The 16,437-nt window shown below is 36.4% G+C and overlaps 1 protein-coding gene across 1 annotated transcript in view; it reads right to left on the bottom strand.

The window, feature by feature from the left end:
- Positions 1-16,437, bottom strand: part of LOC106883416 (RNA cytosine-C(5)-methyltransferase NSUN2) — a 54,935-nt gene that overhangs the window by 7,256 nt on the left and 31,242 nt on the right. The window contains exons 3-15 of the mRNA XM_052975205.1: positions 15,266-15,360; positions 14,192-14,299; positions 13,286-13,391; positions 12,611-12,682; positions 11,688-11,772; positions 10,163-10,302; positions 8,991-9,040; positions 7,654-7,728; positions 5,608-5,738; positions 4,621-4,694; positions 2,921-3,048; positions 921-1,024; positions 36-481 (exon numbers count right to left, since the gene is read on the bottom strand). Of these exons, the coding sequence (XP_052831165.1) occupies positions 36-481; positions 921-1,024; positions 2,921-3,048; positions 4,621-4,694; positions 5,608-5,738; positions 7,654-7,728; positions 8,991-9,040; positions 10,163-10,302; positions 11,688-11,772; positions 12,611-12,682; positions 13,286-13,391; positions 14,192-14,299; positions 15,266-15,360 (1,614 nt within the window). The remainder of the gene's footprint in view (positions 1-35; positions 482-920; positions 1,025-2,920; positions 3,049-4,620; positions 4,695-5,607; positions 5,739-7,653; positions 7,729-8,990; positions 9,041-10,162; positions 10,303-11,687; positions 11,773-12,610; positions 12,683-13,285; positions 13,392-14,191; positions 14,300-15,265; positions 15,361-16,437) is intronic.

Below are 16,437 nucleotides of genomic sequence, written 5' to 3'. Positions count from 1 at the left end.
AGTAGAAGACACTTGCTCAAGTTGCCACGCAGTGGGACTGAACCCAAAACCATGTGGTTGGGAAGCAAGCTTCTTACCACACAGTTTATAAGATTATAATTGCAAAAATCAGATAAGCAGAAATACCTGTCATTTTCTAGTTTGCGTTTTTCTTGAGAAGTTGCTTCAGCTTTGTCAGTGGAGTCATGAGGGACGGCAGAAGCATTACTATCACCTCCACTTTTATCAGACATCTCTTTATCACTTTTACCTTCACTGCTAGCCACTTGTTCACTGTTATGATTTTGATTGCTAGAAACAATTTCAGTATTTGTTTTCTCAATTACAACACCTTCTTCAGAAGTTTGACTTTGTCCACCTGAAACCTCTTCAGGCAGTTTTTTCTGACCATCATCAGTTTTACTCTGAGAAATGTTCGTATCATCTTGCTTCTTTTCTGTCGGATTGTCAGTTGCAAATTTGTGTCCCTTCAGAAATGGATCTAAACACAATACAAAGGAAATTTCTGATGATGTCAAAATAATGCTTTGGTTTTTTGTTTTTTTTTAAGTCTGAGATTAATATGTCGTTAATTTATGGAGGGTTGATGATAATACAAGGGGGTGCTGAAAAGTTCCTGGCTTTAAGGGTATCGTGAAAAGGCCTGGTTAGAGGCCCAACCTTCTGAGTTCTTTTACAGGGCTGAGGAAAACTGAAGGACCACTCCAATAAGTGTGTGCATCTGAGAGGGGAATGTGTTGAATAAAATCCATAATCAACTGATCCTCCTGTATTTTCTTTTAACCCAAAGCCAGGAACTTTTCAGCACCACTGTAAATGGTGGCAATGATGTTGATGATGATGATGAACATGGCTACAGAAATATTGCTAACGATGATAATGACGATGACAGAAATTGTAGCAACAATGACAATATGTACCTTTTGTTGGTGCTATTTGGCGCAACCATGGCAACTGCTGTTTCTTCATCATCACAGCAATGAAAAATCCCCCAGTGTTCTGATGATGGGGCAATACTCGTAAACTTGGAAGTAAAAACAAAAGCATAATTACAAAATACATTTTTAATTTGTTCTGTACATCAACCAAATATAATTACTGGTAACCTACCATCTGAAAAATGGAAGTTCATATCACAATATAATCCTAGATTTTGTGTTTGTTATGTAATCTTGGACTTATATAAAAGAGTAAAGACCTCCTTCAGTCATGAATGACCATGGGGTTGCATCTAGAAAGTCCCCATCCAAAGTACAAGTCCGGGCAATATTATTTATGGAAGACCAGCAGTCACCCTTGCATACCAGCCTCTCCTCTTCACACCACTGATGTTATTCAAGCGAAAGGCAAAGGCCAATACAGCTTGGTACCAGTGATGTTGCAACTCATTTCTTCGGCTGAGTGAACTGGAGCAATAATGTCTTGCTCAAGAACACAATACAGCCTGATCCCGGAATCAAACTTACAACCTCACAATTGTAAGCCCAATGCTCTAACCACTAAGCCACATAAAAGCAGCCAGCACACTCTGTAAAGTGGTTGGCATTACGAAGGGCATCCAGCCGTAGAAACTATACCAAAACAGACTGGAGACTGGTGCAGCCCACAGGTTTGCTAGCTCTGGTCACACTGTCCAACCCATGCCAGCATGGACAACAGACATTAAATGATGATGAAAGTTAAAATAATGGACTGCTACAAATATATAGTCTCAAGTTTAAAGATGATTACAATAACCATTGAATTTTGACCTCAGGCAAGTCACAAGTTATTCCACTGACAAAAGTCCCACACCAACTTTAGAGTTGTGTGATGAGTGGTAAGTCTCATAAACAATATCTAGCCAGTAGAAGTACTATCTCTAAGTGGAAACATCACCATCATATTGTGAGTGGACATATCTGACCAGTGTGGCTGTGCTCCTTTACAAAATAGACCCATAGGAAGAGTTGAACTCAACACTAAAATGTAGATATACTCTACCATCTGGTACTTTAGGTGCCCTAACCCTATAGCATTTAACCCTTTAGTGTTCACATTATTCTGCCAAAATTGATGCTTTTTATCCACTTTGTTTTGAACTAATCATGCATTATCCTGTAGCTATTGAGATTTTGATGAGGTAGCTGCTAATATTTAAAACAATATTGTAGGGTTGGTGTGAGAGACCAGATCTGGCCAGTTCTAACATAAAACAGGTAGGATTCTTTTGGCCAGATATGGCCGGTTTAAATGCTAAAGGGTTAAACCGGTCATATCTGGCCAAAATATTCTGCCTGCTTTATGTTCAAACTCACTAGATCTGGTCTCTCACTCTTACCCTACTATCACATTCTAAAAATAAACAATCACATCATCAAAATCTCATAGCTACAAGTTGATGCATGATTAATTTAAAACAATGTGAATAAATTAGCAGGACATTTGCCAAAATAATCTGAATGCTAAAGGGTTACGAATAGTCTACTCTGTTGCAAGTATTTAGGCTAGGCCATTGGTTCGGATATACTTTCCACTGATTAGTTTTAGAAACCATGTAGAGAGTTATAGGTACTAGCTCCAAAAAAGAGTTAAGAAAATGTAAATTTTACAATTCTGAAATTTAGAACAGTAAGTCGTCCCAACTGTGTAGTTCTTATTTTCTACTATGAGGGTTGGTATTTTGTGAGTAATTTTGTTTGTGAATGCAAAGAATTTCAGTTACAAGGTATGAACTGTTAATTCCATACTAATTGTTAAGTATCCTATCCACTAAGCCATCCATTCATTCATGCACTTTATTTGATATTTGGGTAGTTGATTAATATTAGGAAGAAAATCTAAAACTATTTGCTTTAGCTAAAACCATTCTCCTTTAAGCTTGGAAAAATAAAAAGAAGAAGTCATGAAATAATTTTTTTGAAATTGTGAAAGGACTTACCAGCGGTTCAAATTGAACTGTTTTGTTATTTCTTCAGATGGAGGGAACATGCTTGGCCTGAGTTGGGAAAGTAGTTTTGGAGGTACTTCTTCATATTTGTCATACCAGTCACCACTTCTGCTCATACACTACACAAAGAAAAAAATGGAAGAAAGTAAATACACAGCAGAAGTGTGATACAAACCTGTTGCTGTTTTTGTTTAGTCTTCATAGAAAAAAACCCAACCCTATAATCAAAGGTATTCCAATTATCACCCTGTCATTTAAAAATTATTTTAAAGCCTACATTATCTAATGTGCCTTTTATTTCATAAGATGGTAGCACATAGTTAGAAGGGGATTTGGCTGCCATTTCTAACAGGTCCACCAACTGCATAAATACATCCTTGTTTTGAAATACAGATAAATTAAAATGGAACTATTTACTGTGTTACATATATCAGGAATGGAAAAAAACAACTAATGATTGAAAGGTTTTTCCAAAAACATTTGATAGTTTATACTTTCTGCTTAAATTATTATTTCTAATCCAAACATTTTGATGTTCAACATTATTTCATAAAGAAGGTAGCAAGCTGGCAGAATCATTAGCATGCCTGGCAAAATGCTTAGCAGTATTTTGTCCATCTTTACATTCTGAGTTCAAATTCCACCAAGGTCAACTTTGCCTTTCATCCTTTCAGGGTAGATAAAATAAGTTCCATATGAGTTCTGGGGGTCAATGTAATCAACTTATGCACTTTCCCCAAACCTGCTGTTCTTGTGCCAAAATTTCAAACCAATATTAATTCATAAAGGCGAGCAGGCAGAATCATAAACACACCAGGCAAAATGCTTAGTGGCATTTCATCTACCCTTACATTCTGAGTTCAAATTCTGCTGAGGTCAACTTTACTTTTCATTATTTTGGTGTCAATAAAATAAGTACCAGTTGATCACAGGGGTCGTTGTAATTGACTTAACCCCTCCAAAAAATTGCTGGCCTTTTGCTGAAATTTGAAACCAATATTAATTGATAAAGAATTGACAAAATATTGAATGGGGAGTGCGGAAGAGGTAGCTTGTTAGTATGGAAAATGGCACAGATGATGCAAAATAAATGTAATAGATGGTGCATGATGAGCAGATGGGCTGGATGGTGAACACAAGACATTATGGATGGATGGTCTGTGATGAGTGGATGGAGTGGATGTGATGGATACTGTACCCTGGGTAGGTTGGATGATGCATGACGGGTGAAAAAATACTCAGATTTAATAATGAAGAGATTTCATATAAGAGAACAGGAAAACATGAGAGGAAGTGGTCTAGATCTGAGAATACTGAACAGGACATGCTGTAATGGGATTTGCTGTAATGTACAACAAACTCTCAGTAACAAAAACATGAAAATACATATAACAGTTAAAAATGTGAAAATCCTAACTTTAATAATGACAACAAGCATTTCTAATTTAGGCACACAGCCACAAATTTGGGTAGGAGTGGCATAGTTGCTTTAATTAACAATGTTATTTGACTGGTACTTCATATATTGACTCCAGCAGGTAAGGTCATGTCAGCCAGTGCAGGATCTGAACGTAGAATGTAATAATGGAATGCAATATTAGACACTGCTCGCCATCCAAAAATAACATCCTTCTTCATGTTATTATTTTTATAATAAAGGATATACTGGTATAGTAGAAACATAAACTTACTCTCCAGGTCAGCAATCCTGGCATAGCTTTTAGGCCCTTTAAACATTCACTGACATCAACTAGTTCTAAGGCACCTGGAAAACAATACAAGATTATTTCATTTTGAATAATAAGTCAATTACAGAAGAGACATATTACTTTGGCACAAGACCACATGTTTGTTGAGAAGTAGTATACACAACTGGTATTAATTGATTTTAAAGGGAGCTATTTTTATTTAACTTTTGAGTTGGATTTGAACTTAAAACACATGGAAAATAAACAAAAAATTTAGAAGTTAATTCTTTCATGAATTACAGGAACTTCTAGTGCCAGTACTCAATGACTGCCACTGCTTCTATGACAGTGACACTCATTTACAACTATTATGAGATGTCAAGACAAGGAGGCACAGAAATATACACACACACTCACTCACACAATCTCTCTCTCTCTCTCACACAACAGTCTTCTTTTAGTTTCTGCCTACTAAATCTATTCACAAGGCTTCTACTATAGTAGAAGGTGCCACAGAGAGATTTAAACAGAAACCATGGGGTTAGGAAGCAAACTTCTAAACCACACTGCTACGCTTGGGCCTAATAATCATCACAATTAAATACATTTTAGTATTAACATACAGTAACAAAGTAAAGAAACTGGAACAAGAGAAACAAGGATAAAGATGAAAGTATTTATTGGTTCCAATGGAACCATATTCCAAGTAGGAAACAAATTGGTCCTCTACCAAACTTGCTTGAGGTGCAGTCCTCATGGCCAAATTCAAATTTCAAGTCCTGAACTTTCAAACCTTAAGTCAATTCAAGGTGAAGCCATTTTGCCACTTTAATTCAAATTCCAACATTGAACTTCTATTAGAGCAACAACAATAACTTCTAGCGGGACAGCCACAACAACAATTTCTATTGGGATAGCAACAAGAATTTCTATTGGGACAACCACAACTTCTGTTGTGGAAAGCCAGCAACAATAAAGTTTGCTCATTACCTTCGCATCTCTGTAACAAGTCTACCACAACAGCCTCATTTTCAACAGGATTAAAGGAACAGGTGGAGTACACAAGCCGGCCTCCCACAGTAAGGAGTTCAAGACCCCGTTTCAGAATCCGGGCTTGTAAGCTGATGGTAGAAGAAATAAAAGTGTGTTTCTTACATGGAAATCAAAAGAATAAAAGATATTACTTTACACTAACACAAGAATAATCAAGTATATATTTAATGAAGTTGACCCTCAGTTAAATATATAATTCTTTCTTAAATAGATATATATGATAACTTAGTTATTCCATTGAATATTGAAGGATGGAAGGCCAGTAACCTCCAGTGGGATTTTTAACCCATATGGAAAAACAAATTTTAATTCATTGATCTTTTTTTTAAAGAAAATGTTAATCTGGTTTCAATGCTTTTGTGATTTACATGAATGGATCGGCAACAGTTTAAATTCCAAAGAAATGGAACTAGAATTTTTATATAAAGAAAATTCTTTATCTTCAACTTGATCCTTAGACATTTCTTCCAAATTTATATTGTTTAATGAATTTAATGCATCTACATTCATTCTAGAAAGTGCATCTGCTTCAGAATTTTCAACACCCTTGATATACCGTATATCCACAGTAAACTGTGAAATAAAATCAAGGTGTCTAATTTCTCATGTTCGGGCAAACGAACTTACGTTCTCTCTCCACCTCTTATGAGTTTGCTACACTTACAACAGATTGAATTCTGCTAAAGGCAGATAGTTGTTTTTTGTACTAAAAGAAGAGATTAACAGCCTGAAAAATTATAACCATATTAAAATCTCTCAGACATTTAATGAGTAATTTTTAAAAAACTGGTTGTTGTCAACCATGAGAGTTTAACCTCATTACACTACATGTTTAGTGGTGACTCCAAGACCCCGTTAAAAGGTATGAGATATTCGGACCCTTTGATTCACTCGATATAGATCTTCCCCTTGTTTCTGTCAACTGATCGATTGATATTTCATTTGATATGACACGTGTTAAACAGATACAATTGTTCGCATGACTTTTATTAATCAAATTCTCCCATCAATGGACTATGATCCTTGGAGAAGTATTACTATGAGCAATACTCAGTAGAATTTTCAAAAGAAATTTGTACTTAGCCCACAAACCACTGAAATATTCATAACTTAAACAATGCTCTGATGTTTGAAGCAGTAAACAAATAGTACCACCACACTGAAGCTTATTTATCACAATGTGGACTGAGGTAGTAAGCGTTAAGTATCTGGGAGAGGATATGAACAATCAGTCCTATGCACACTATAGAATCAATATGAAAAATCAACTCCAAAGAGAGCTCCATAAAGAAATGCTGATCACTCAAACTGAATGGAACTTATGGAAGAGGGAAGCTGAGGAAGACATGGGATGAAGTACTGCAGGACAATCTCAGGACATTGAATCTTATGGAGGAGATGACAAAAGACTGAGATATCTGGCACTCTGCTGTACTCAAGAAGACCTGTCCTCCACAGCAGAAGTGTTAATGCTACTCCCCCCTGCTGAAGATCCCAGTGTCAGTGCCATGCAACAGCACCTATGCCAGCACCAGGTAAAAAAACATGTGCCAGTTCCACATACAAAGCACTCAGCACACTCGGTAAAATGGTTGGCATTAGGAAGAGCATACAGCTATAAAAACCAAGTCAAATCAGGCTGGAACCTGGTGCAGCGCTTCTGTTTGCCAGCTCTGGTCAAACCATCTAACCCATGCAAGCGTGGAAAGTGGATGTTAAAGGATGATGATAATGATGAAAGACACTATTGGGTCAACATAAACAAAGTCACAAGCTTGCAGTTCTCACTTTCAATACATTTTCATGAAACAATAACAATCACCACCATCTCTTACTAAGGGACAACCCTATAAATTTAGAGGGAGGGAGCAGTTGATTATATTGATCCCCAAAACTTGACTGGTACTCCTTGGAAGGATGAAGACAAAGTGGAGCCCAGTGGGATTTGAATGATGATGTGTATTGAAACCTTCTATCACTTACCCATGAAGTGTAGGTCCATGTGCAGGGTGCCAGGTATCCCAGACATCAAGATTCTTGCGAAGTGTTCCATCTCCACTGAAATAGTAAGAAAGATATATAATTAACATAAATTAAGACTAAGTTGGAAATTGAGATAATGAGAGGCTGGTTGGCATTGATCATATAATGAGGGAGATAAATTATATCATAATCCCATCAACACACTTCCTCTACAACGATGTCAATTTGGTACAACACCCAGGACAAAAATATAAATAAATAAAAACAATAATGTTAATGACCACATGCCTAACAACTTCCCAGGAGAAAGTCGACAATATCTAAGTTCAGACACTATAGTCGATGGAAATTATCACCAGTATCCACAGGATTTCCATAACAACTTGAATCCAGCGGGGCTATCTATGCATAGGATCTCACTGAAAAAGTACTCTCCTATAATGCTCCTATGAAATTTTGATCATGTCAATGGACACTGCAACAGAACAAGGTACATCGTCATGCAACTCAATTCTCATGTCGAGGCCATGATAGCGAATGGCCCTCACAGTGGTAAGTGCCTGTTCATACCTCAGATACCACTGCTACCTTCCGACAACCAGATTCCCTTCCAATTACAACGCAGGCAGTTTCCCATCAAACTAGCCTTCTCATTCACAGCTAACAAGTCTCAGGGCCAAACTTTAGATCATGTTGGTGTGTTTCTGCCCACTCTGATGTTTACACACGGCCAGTTGTATGTCGCTATGAGCAGGGCAACAAACTCAGCTAATTTGAAAATTAGTGTTGATCAAACACAAAATATCATTTACAAAGTTTTGTAAATGTAATAATATCATGAATATGTGCTATGTAAAGCTGTACATAAGTATAATCAAAACCAACGGTTATTTATATTTTGTTACATTTCCTATAACATATTTCAGTATAAATACATTCATACTTAAAGGTGTTATTATTTTCCTCCCTCCCTTCATTTCCCATTGTAGATGGGTAGGTTTGCTAGTATATATAATCACAGTATTGACCAGACTATCAGATATTGTTATACATTGCTGGTCACAATGCACTTTGCATTGTTTTAGCTGTTGAATCATGCCACCCTACCTGCTAGGCATGCAGGCCAACATTCTCTCCTGATCAGAAGGATATTTCATTGCAGGGTTACCCATTTACAGCTGAGTAGACTGGAGCAATGTGAAATGAAGTGTTTTGCTCAAGAACACAATGTGCTGTCCAGTCCAGGAATTGAACACATGATCTGACAATTGTGAGTGCAACACCCTAACCACTAGGCCACACACCATCATATGTGTGTGTGTATATATTATATTTACCTGCAGGGAACATCAGCCAAAACTCTGTCATAAGAAACAAAATCAGGGCTCTGCAAAAAAAATATGAAAATGCTGCATTATGTGTTATACATACGTATTAATATAATGAATATCATTATCACCCATATTGTAATTATCAATGCTATTAACTTCCAACAAACCAGGATTATCTCCAAGATGCATCAGCAGCCACAAACAGTAATTGAGGTCAAAGATTCAGAGCTTTGGACAAAATGCCTTGTGATATTCATTGTAACTCTTTATTGAACTCTGAGTTCAAATCCTGCTGGGGTCAAGTTTCCCAGGCTTCTTCAATTAAAAGACTATGTTTGATAGTGACCCCTAAATCTTATTATTATTACTTTCACTTCATGGGCTGATGAAAGTATAGATCTCAAAGGCTACAGTATTTGTGTGAGAAGTGATACTATATTTTATTAGGTTTGAAATACATTGTGTTCATCACAGGTTGAAATTTTTGTTATTACTGTTGACTCAGTCCTGGTTATTTTTACTTGAATTAGTATTCTAGAAATAGTCACCTCAACTTTATTGTGAGCAAGGGTTACAATAAAAGGAGATTTCAGATTGAAAATGAATACACTGAGCAACTACAGAGGAGTTTCTTCATTGACTTGTGTCATCAGTATTTTAAACACAAAAGGGTGTTTATTGAAGAAGAATATGGCAAGAATCAAACAGGGAGCCTCTACATGGTTGCATGGCATGCAAGAAATAACAAACAACTCTCACTCATATAACACACTACTGTCTTAAATAAAGGACAAATTTAATAATGTAGTCTTAAATATCTATAGACAGATGGAATGGTTACAAATGGAAATGCCATTGATCGTGGGTCGGCTTGATCAGGGCTGACCTGGGGGCTAAACAACAACTACACAAGATCCATTGTCAGTTCATGTATTGACGAAGGGGAGTGACATCTTGCAAATAGACTTCCAAGGCATCATCACTTCCAATGATGTATGAAGCAGAGAATGAAAAATGTAATGATGATGCATTCAAATTAATTACACTAATAATTAATCAATCATTACAATTTTTAACTGTCTCAAATTGTTCCGTAAAATGCCTAACACTGGTTATGTAGAAAATCTTGACAGGAATTAAATTCATTAGTGATTCTTTTAAATAGGAAATCTACTTACATTGGGAGACATTCTCAAGTTTGGCATAGTAGCAGCATCATGGTTGACTACAACACAACATGGACTCTGCAAACGCTTCACCTGATGTACCATCATGTAGCAGCGTTTATTGTCAACATCATTAGCCACAACGAAGCCATCTAAAATAAAAGATATGCAGATTTACATATATACACTTAATATTACAAACTGGATCTCTTCAGCCCATTAAAAACCTGTCAAAATTATAGAAAAGCATTGAGAAATAAAGCGAAGGTACAGAAAGTGATTTAACAATGTAAAGTGGGAGGAAATTCATATAACTTCCCTATTTTGCTCTTTGCTAAAATAATTTTCCTTTTTCTTTTCTCTTTCAACTAACATAATGGAATAATATAGTATAATTAGTAAATCATTAATTGGTTTATACTAACGAAATTCAAGCAAATCTAAAAAATATGAAAATTACTTATATTATCATATCTAATAATAAATAACTTACAACTCTGCATTATTTTGAATGAATTTTTTGCATTTTACATAAAAGAAAATCTGTCATACATTGGCACAGGGATGACTAAGCAGTTAACAAGTTCACTTTGCAACCACATGGCTCTGGGTTCAAATCCACTGCACAGCACTTTGGGCCAGTGTTTTCAGTATTATATGCAGACAAACAATAAAGAAGCCTGTCATAAATGTGTGTGCATGTATGTCTATGTTTACTCTTTTACTTGCTTCAGTCAGCTGACTGTGGCCATGCTGGAGCACCGTCTTTAGTCGAGCAAATCGACCCCAGGACTTATTCTTTGTAAGCCTAGTACTTATTCTATCGGTCTCATTTGCCGAACTGCTAGGTTACGGGGACGTACACATACCAGCATCGGTTGTCAAGCAATGTTGGGGGAACAAACACAGATACACAAACATATACACACGCATACATATATACGATGGGCTTCTTTCAGTTTCCATCTACCAAATCCACTCACAAGGCTTTGGTCGGCTCGAGGCTATAGTAGAAGACACTTGCCCACGCAGTAGGACTGAACCCAGAACCATGTGGTTGTTAAGCAAGCTACTTACCACACAGCCACTCTTTATATCTGTGTAAAATAGAGCATCAAGCTGTTTTTATGACAAAAGTTAATTTAGCCATTTGATAAATAGAGATTGATCAAATAGTGCAGGGGTTGATGATTGACTGAAAATCCTTTCAGGCCAGACTGTGCTCCAACTTGGCTGCAGTACAATGGCTGAAACCAATACAAGAAAACAAGAATACTATAAACTGTTTAACCATTTAACATTTAAACTGGCCACACCCAATCCAAATATTCTACCTGTTTTGTGCTGAAACTGGCCAGATCTGTCCTTTCACATCTACCCAACAATGTCACTCTAAACATAAACAATCACATCACTGAAATCTTGAAAATTACAAAATAACGCATGATTAATTCAAAACAATGGAGAAGCCATGTATGTACGTATGTGAGTGAGCGAGCGTGCATGTGTAAACTGAATGCTAAAGGGTTAAACCTACCTGGAATGGTTTTGTTCTCGTCAGCATGTAGAAATTCTATTAACTGGGCTGTCTTGGATCCTGGGGCAGCACACAAATCCAATACCTAGATACACCAAAATATAGAGAAACTGTTAAGAAGCCAAGAATAAAAATAAATTTTTTTCTGAGCATGGAAGGCCAAGTGGATATGGTAACAGATAGTCAGCTAAGAGTTCAGTGGTTCGTATCTTGCAGTCAGTACTGCAATGTGTCTGAAGTCAGGATGTTTCCCAACTATATGATCTTGAATTCAGTCCCACTGTGTAGCACCTTAGGCAAGTGTCACTTACTACAGCCCTGGGCCAACCAAAGCCTTGAGAGTGGATTTGAGAGACAGGAACTGAAAAATATCTATTGTGTGTGTTTGTGAGCATCCATGTCTTGACCTCATGTGATGATTGTATGCAATCTTCAATGAAGTATGTCAGGCCATGGGGAAATATTACTTTGTTTGGAACTGATAAGGGTTGGTGAGAGGAAGGGCATCTAGCAATAGAAAATCTGTCACAACAAATTCCATCTGACCCATGCAAGCTTAGTAAAGTGGATGCTAAAACAATGGTGTGTGTGTGGTGGTGACAGCCATGGTTGTATTCATTCATAAGAATAAAATGAACATAGGTGTTCTTGTGATGCTGTTACAGTTTGATCAGTGACTAACCCTGATAGAACAGACTTAAAAGATCAAAGACATTCCATCTATGAGCTTCCCTTCATCTTTAATTCAGACATTGTATGATATTGCTGATTACATTATTTAATGTGGGTTCAGTTCCACTTTTGTTAAGAATGGGGGTAGGAGGTTGAAAATTAAATGAAGCAGGAAAAAAGACAGGAAGATAGAAATATAAGTGACAAGGTAATGTTTCAGAACAAACAAAAAAAAAGAGATGAAAATTTACCTTGTGATGAGGTTTCACATCAAGTAATATTGGAGGAATCATACTGACAGCTTCTTGACGGCTGATATTTCCCTGCAACAAACATGGAGATATATTCAAAATTTACTTTGGTTGGGGAAAAAAAAAAAGATAGGTGCAGGCTTGGCTATGTGGTAAGAAGCTTGCTTCCGAACCACATGGTTCCAGGTTCAGTCCCACCTTGGGCAAGTGTCTTCTACTATAGCCTTCCTGTGTGGAAGACTTTTGTTTGTGATGGTTTGTCCTTGTAACATAGCAGGATGGCAAAAATAAGTGCCTGGACCATCTCATCTGTTTGATAGACTTTGTGCATCAAGAACTACATTATCAAATGTGTCCATTTTTTTGTTGTTGTTGTTGTAAGGAGTGATTTAAGGAGGATTTGACTGCTATTTTTTTCAAGTCAAGTGATTGTTCCCTTGCTTTGCTCATGATATTTGTAAATACCTACACACACACACACACACACACATTCATCATCATCATTTAACATCTGTTCTCCATGCTGGCATGGGTTGAACAGTTAAGCATGAGCATTCATTAGATACTTGACACAAACAACCTCCAAAGCGGACTTTAGCAACTGAGAAGTGTAAACTGCTCCAGCTAAATTACTCAGAGAATCTCAAAATGAAAACCAATATTAGTTTTACTCACACTTTCTGTCTCAGAAATGAGGAATTTATGCAGTTTCTCCAAAGCAGTGTTGTTGCGTACTTCTTTGCGAGAGAAATTCAGTTGCCAGCCCAACTCATCAGGATACCTTATACGGAAAGAAATACAAAAAGAAGACACATTAAAGAATAACAGCTATATTACCTTGAACAATAAGCCAACCAGAGTGTCCCAACATGGATATTCAACCTGCTAAAAATACCACCTAAATTTCTTCAAATAAATCAATAAGAAAGCCACTGTGTGGGTAATCACGATGCTAAAAATAGCAGTAATTTCCCTCAGATTGTACCCTAAGAGGAAAGATGTTGTTGTTGTTATTATTATTATTATTATTATTATTACTATTACTATTATTATTATTAAGGTCACTGCCTGGAATCAAACTCAGAATCTTGAGATTAGTAGCCATATGCCCGTGGGCATAGTGGTTAAGAGCGCAGGCTACTAACTCCAAGATTCCGAGTTCAATTCCAGGCAGTGACCTTAATAATAATAATAATAACATCAAAAAATACCTTAGGAATGAGAACCCAAGTTCAAAAATTTCCCCAAGACACCTAATGAAGGTTGGAGGGTATATCAGTCGAAACATCGTGTTAACAACCAACAATGAGGACAAATATCCGTCAAATGTAAATAGTGTAAATAATGTACATAATTCCTCATCTCTTAAATATAGAACTATAAAGAATTATTATATAAAAATTTATAAGATGTTGATTCTGACATTATATTTTAAATAAAATTGAAGCTAAACATTGCAAGAAAAAAAAAGAAAAGAAATTCCTTGCTAGCATGGAAAGCGGACGTTAAACGATGATGATGATGATGATGATGATGATAGAAGAGAATTAGACCAGAGAATGTAAATAAAGCATTACTCACCATTCCATACATTTCAAGGGCTGAATGGGTTTCCCATCTTCAGATTCAATGTCAACTAACTTCTCAAAGTACTGTGTTTTGATGATATTCAACAGAACTCTTGATTGCCTTAGGAAGATCAGAAAAAAAAAAAAAGAAAAATTTGATTGAATCAAAAAACAAGTAACTATTATTAGAAGAGAGAGCTGGAGACAATGAAACCCCAAAAAAGAAGACCATGACATATTCACCAATAATATTAATGCTGGATTAAAAGTGAAGGAAGAAAAAAAAGAAAAGTCTAAGAGGGAGAATGAATTCCTGGAGAACATTTAAGTTAATGAGGATAACGGCATAAGTATCTTCAGAGACAGTTCAGTTAGAAATGGTATACTTTTCAAATTCCAATGATTTATTCCGTAAAGAATCCCAGCCAGGAATTTTTTTCACCAACATTTCTACATCTGGAACCCATATATAGATATTGATTTCAAATTTCGCAGAAGGTCAGCAGATTCGGGAGAAGGGATAAGTCGATTACATTGACCCCAGTGTTCAACTGGTACTTATTTTATCGACCCCTGAAAGGATGAAAGGAAAAGTCGACTTTGGCAGAATTTGAACTCAGAACATAAAGATGGATGAAGTGCCACTAAGTATCTTGCCCAGCATAATCGTGATTTTGCCAACTCACTGCCTAACCCATATACAGACTTGCACCCTGTCAATGTGGCATCCTGTATCTAGTATCAAATACTCTAATAAATACTCTATTAAATAAATGCTGATCACTAACTGTGGAAGAAACCTGTGGAAAGGGTAGACCCAGGAAGACATTGGATGAAGAGATGAGAAAGGATCTTCAGATGCTGGGTCTCGCTGAGGAAATGTTTAAAACGACTTTGTAGGATAGGTGTGAGAGGCCAAATCTAGCCAGTTTGAATAGAAAGCAAGTTCAATATAAGTCAGAGCCAGTTTAAAATACTAAAGGGTTAAACCCTTCAGTTTTTCATATCTATGATAAATGAAATATCAAGGCTAATTCAAAGAATCAGGAGTCATACAAAGACAAGTATTCAAAAGTTATTTATTTACCTTTTGAAACCAGTAAACCGGAATGATACAGGAAGGCTTTCTTTGAGATGACCATAGAACTGGTCCCATTCCCCATCGGGTACAATTCCAAGTCCCTGTAAATAAAGATCAACTATATTTGAAAATGTTAAAAAAAAACCCAAAAAACCCACATAAATTGTATTAGTGTCAGTATAATTACTAAAAACAAAAACACAGAAAGTAACTGACACTAATGGTAAATAGTGGTAAGTTCATTAACTTCTTCAGGGATAATAGTGTGAAATCTTCAAATTCAAATGTTTAATAATAATCAACTCTTTAGCATTCAAATTACTCTGTCAAATATAAAGCTTATTTATTCCCATTGTTTTGAATTAATCGTGCATTATCTCATAGCTTCAAGATTTCAATGGTGTGTTTATATATTTTTAGAATGACATTGTAGAGCAGGAGTGAGAGAGTGGATCTGGTCAATTTGACCACTAAAACAGGTAGAATATTGTGGTCAGATATGGCCGGATTAAAAGCTAAAGGGTTAAATAACCTAGAGGCAGGAAGTTTCTAACAATTATTTCTGATATTCCCTGAGATTTAAAGATGTCAAAAATTATATATCTAGAACAACATTGTCTTATATGGCCCTCTTTTCGTAAAGTTAAGTTTGATTTGAGAAAGATTTGATTGCTATTTCTAACATAGAGGATCCACACCACCACCACAATCATCATCATTTAACATCCATATTCCATGCTGGCATGGGCTGAATGGTTTGATAGGAGCTGGTGAGCCACAAGGCAGCACCAGACTCCAATTGTCTGTTTTGACAAGGTGTCTACAGTTCGATGCCCTCCTATAACGATGAGAGCCATCTCCCCTATTCTCAGTCACTCATGCAGAATCTGTTTTGTTAGGGTGAGAAATCAGAGTTATGTCCCTTGTTAAATTTGTATGAGAGACTGCCGTATTGAAATTTTGAACGAGTGTTCACGCTAGTACAGCAAGTTAACTACAGTTAAAAAGATATATAAATGAGAAGGAAAGAAACGTGAGGTCATCTTGGAAAAAGTAATTGGAAATAAATTGTACCATTTTTTAGTCATGTACTTGTTGTTGTTGTTGGCACTCCGTCACTTACGACGTCGAGGGTTCCAGTTGATCCGATCAACGGAACAGCCTGCTTGTGAAATTAA

This window comes from Octopus bimaculoides, chromosome 20 (assembly GCF_001194135.2).
Source record: "Octopus bimaculoides isolate UCB-OBI-ISO-001 chromosome 20, ASM119413v2, whole genome shotgun sequence".
Classification (NCBI taxonomy): Eukaryota; Metazoa; Mollusca; class Cephalopoda; order Octopoda; family Octopodidae; genus Octopus; species Octopus bimaculoides.
The sequence above is the reverse complement of the archived record's forward strand: the minus strand, read 5'-3'. Positions and strand labels throughout refer to the sequence as shown.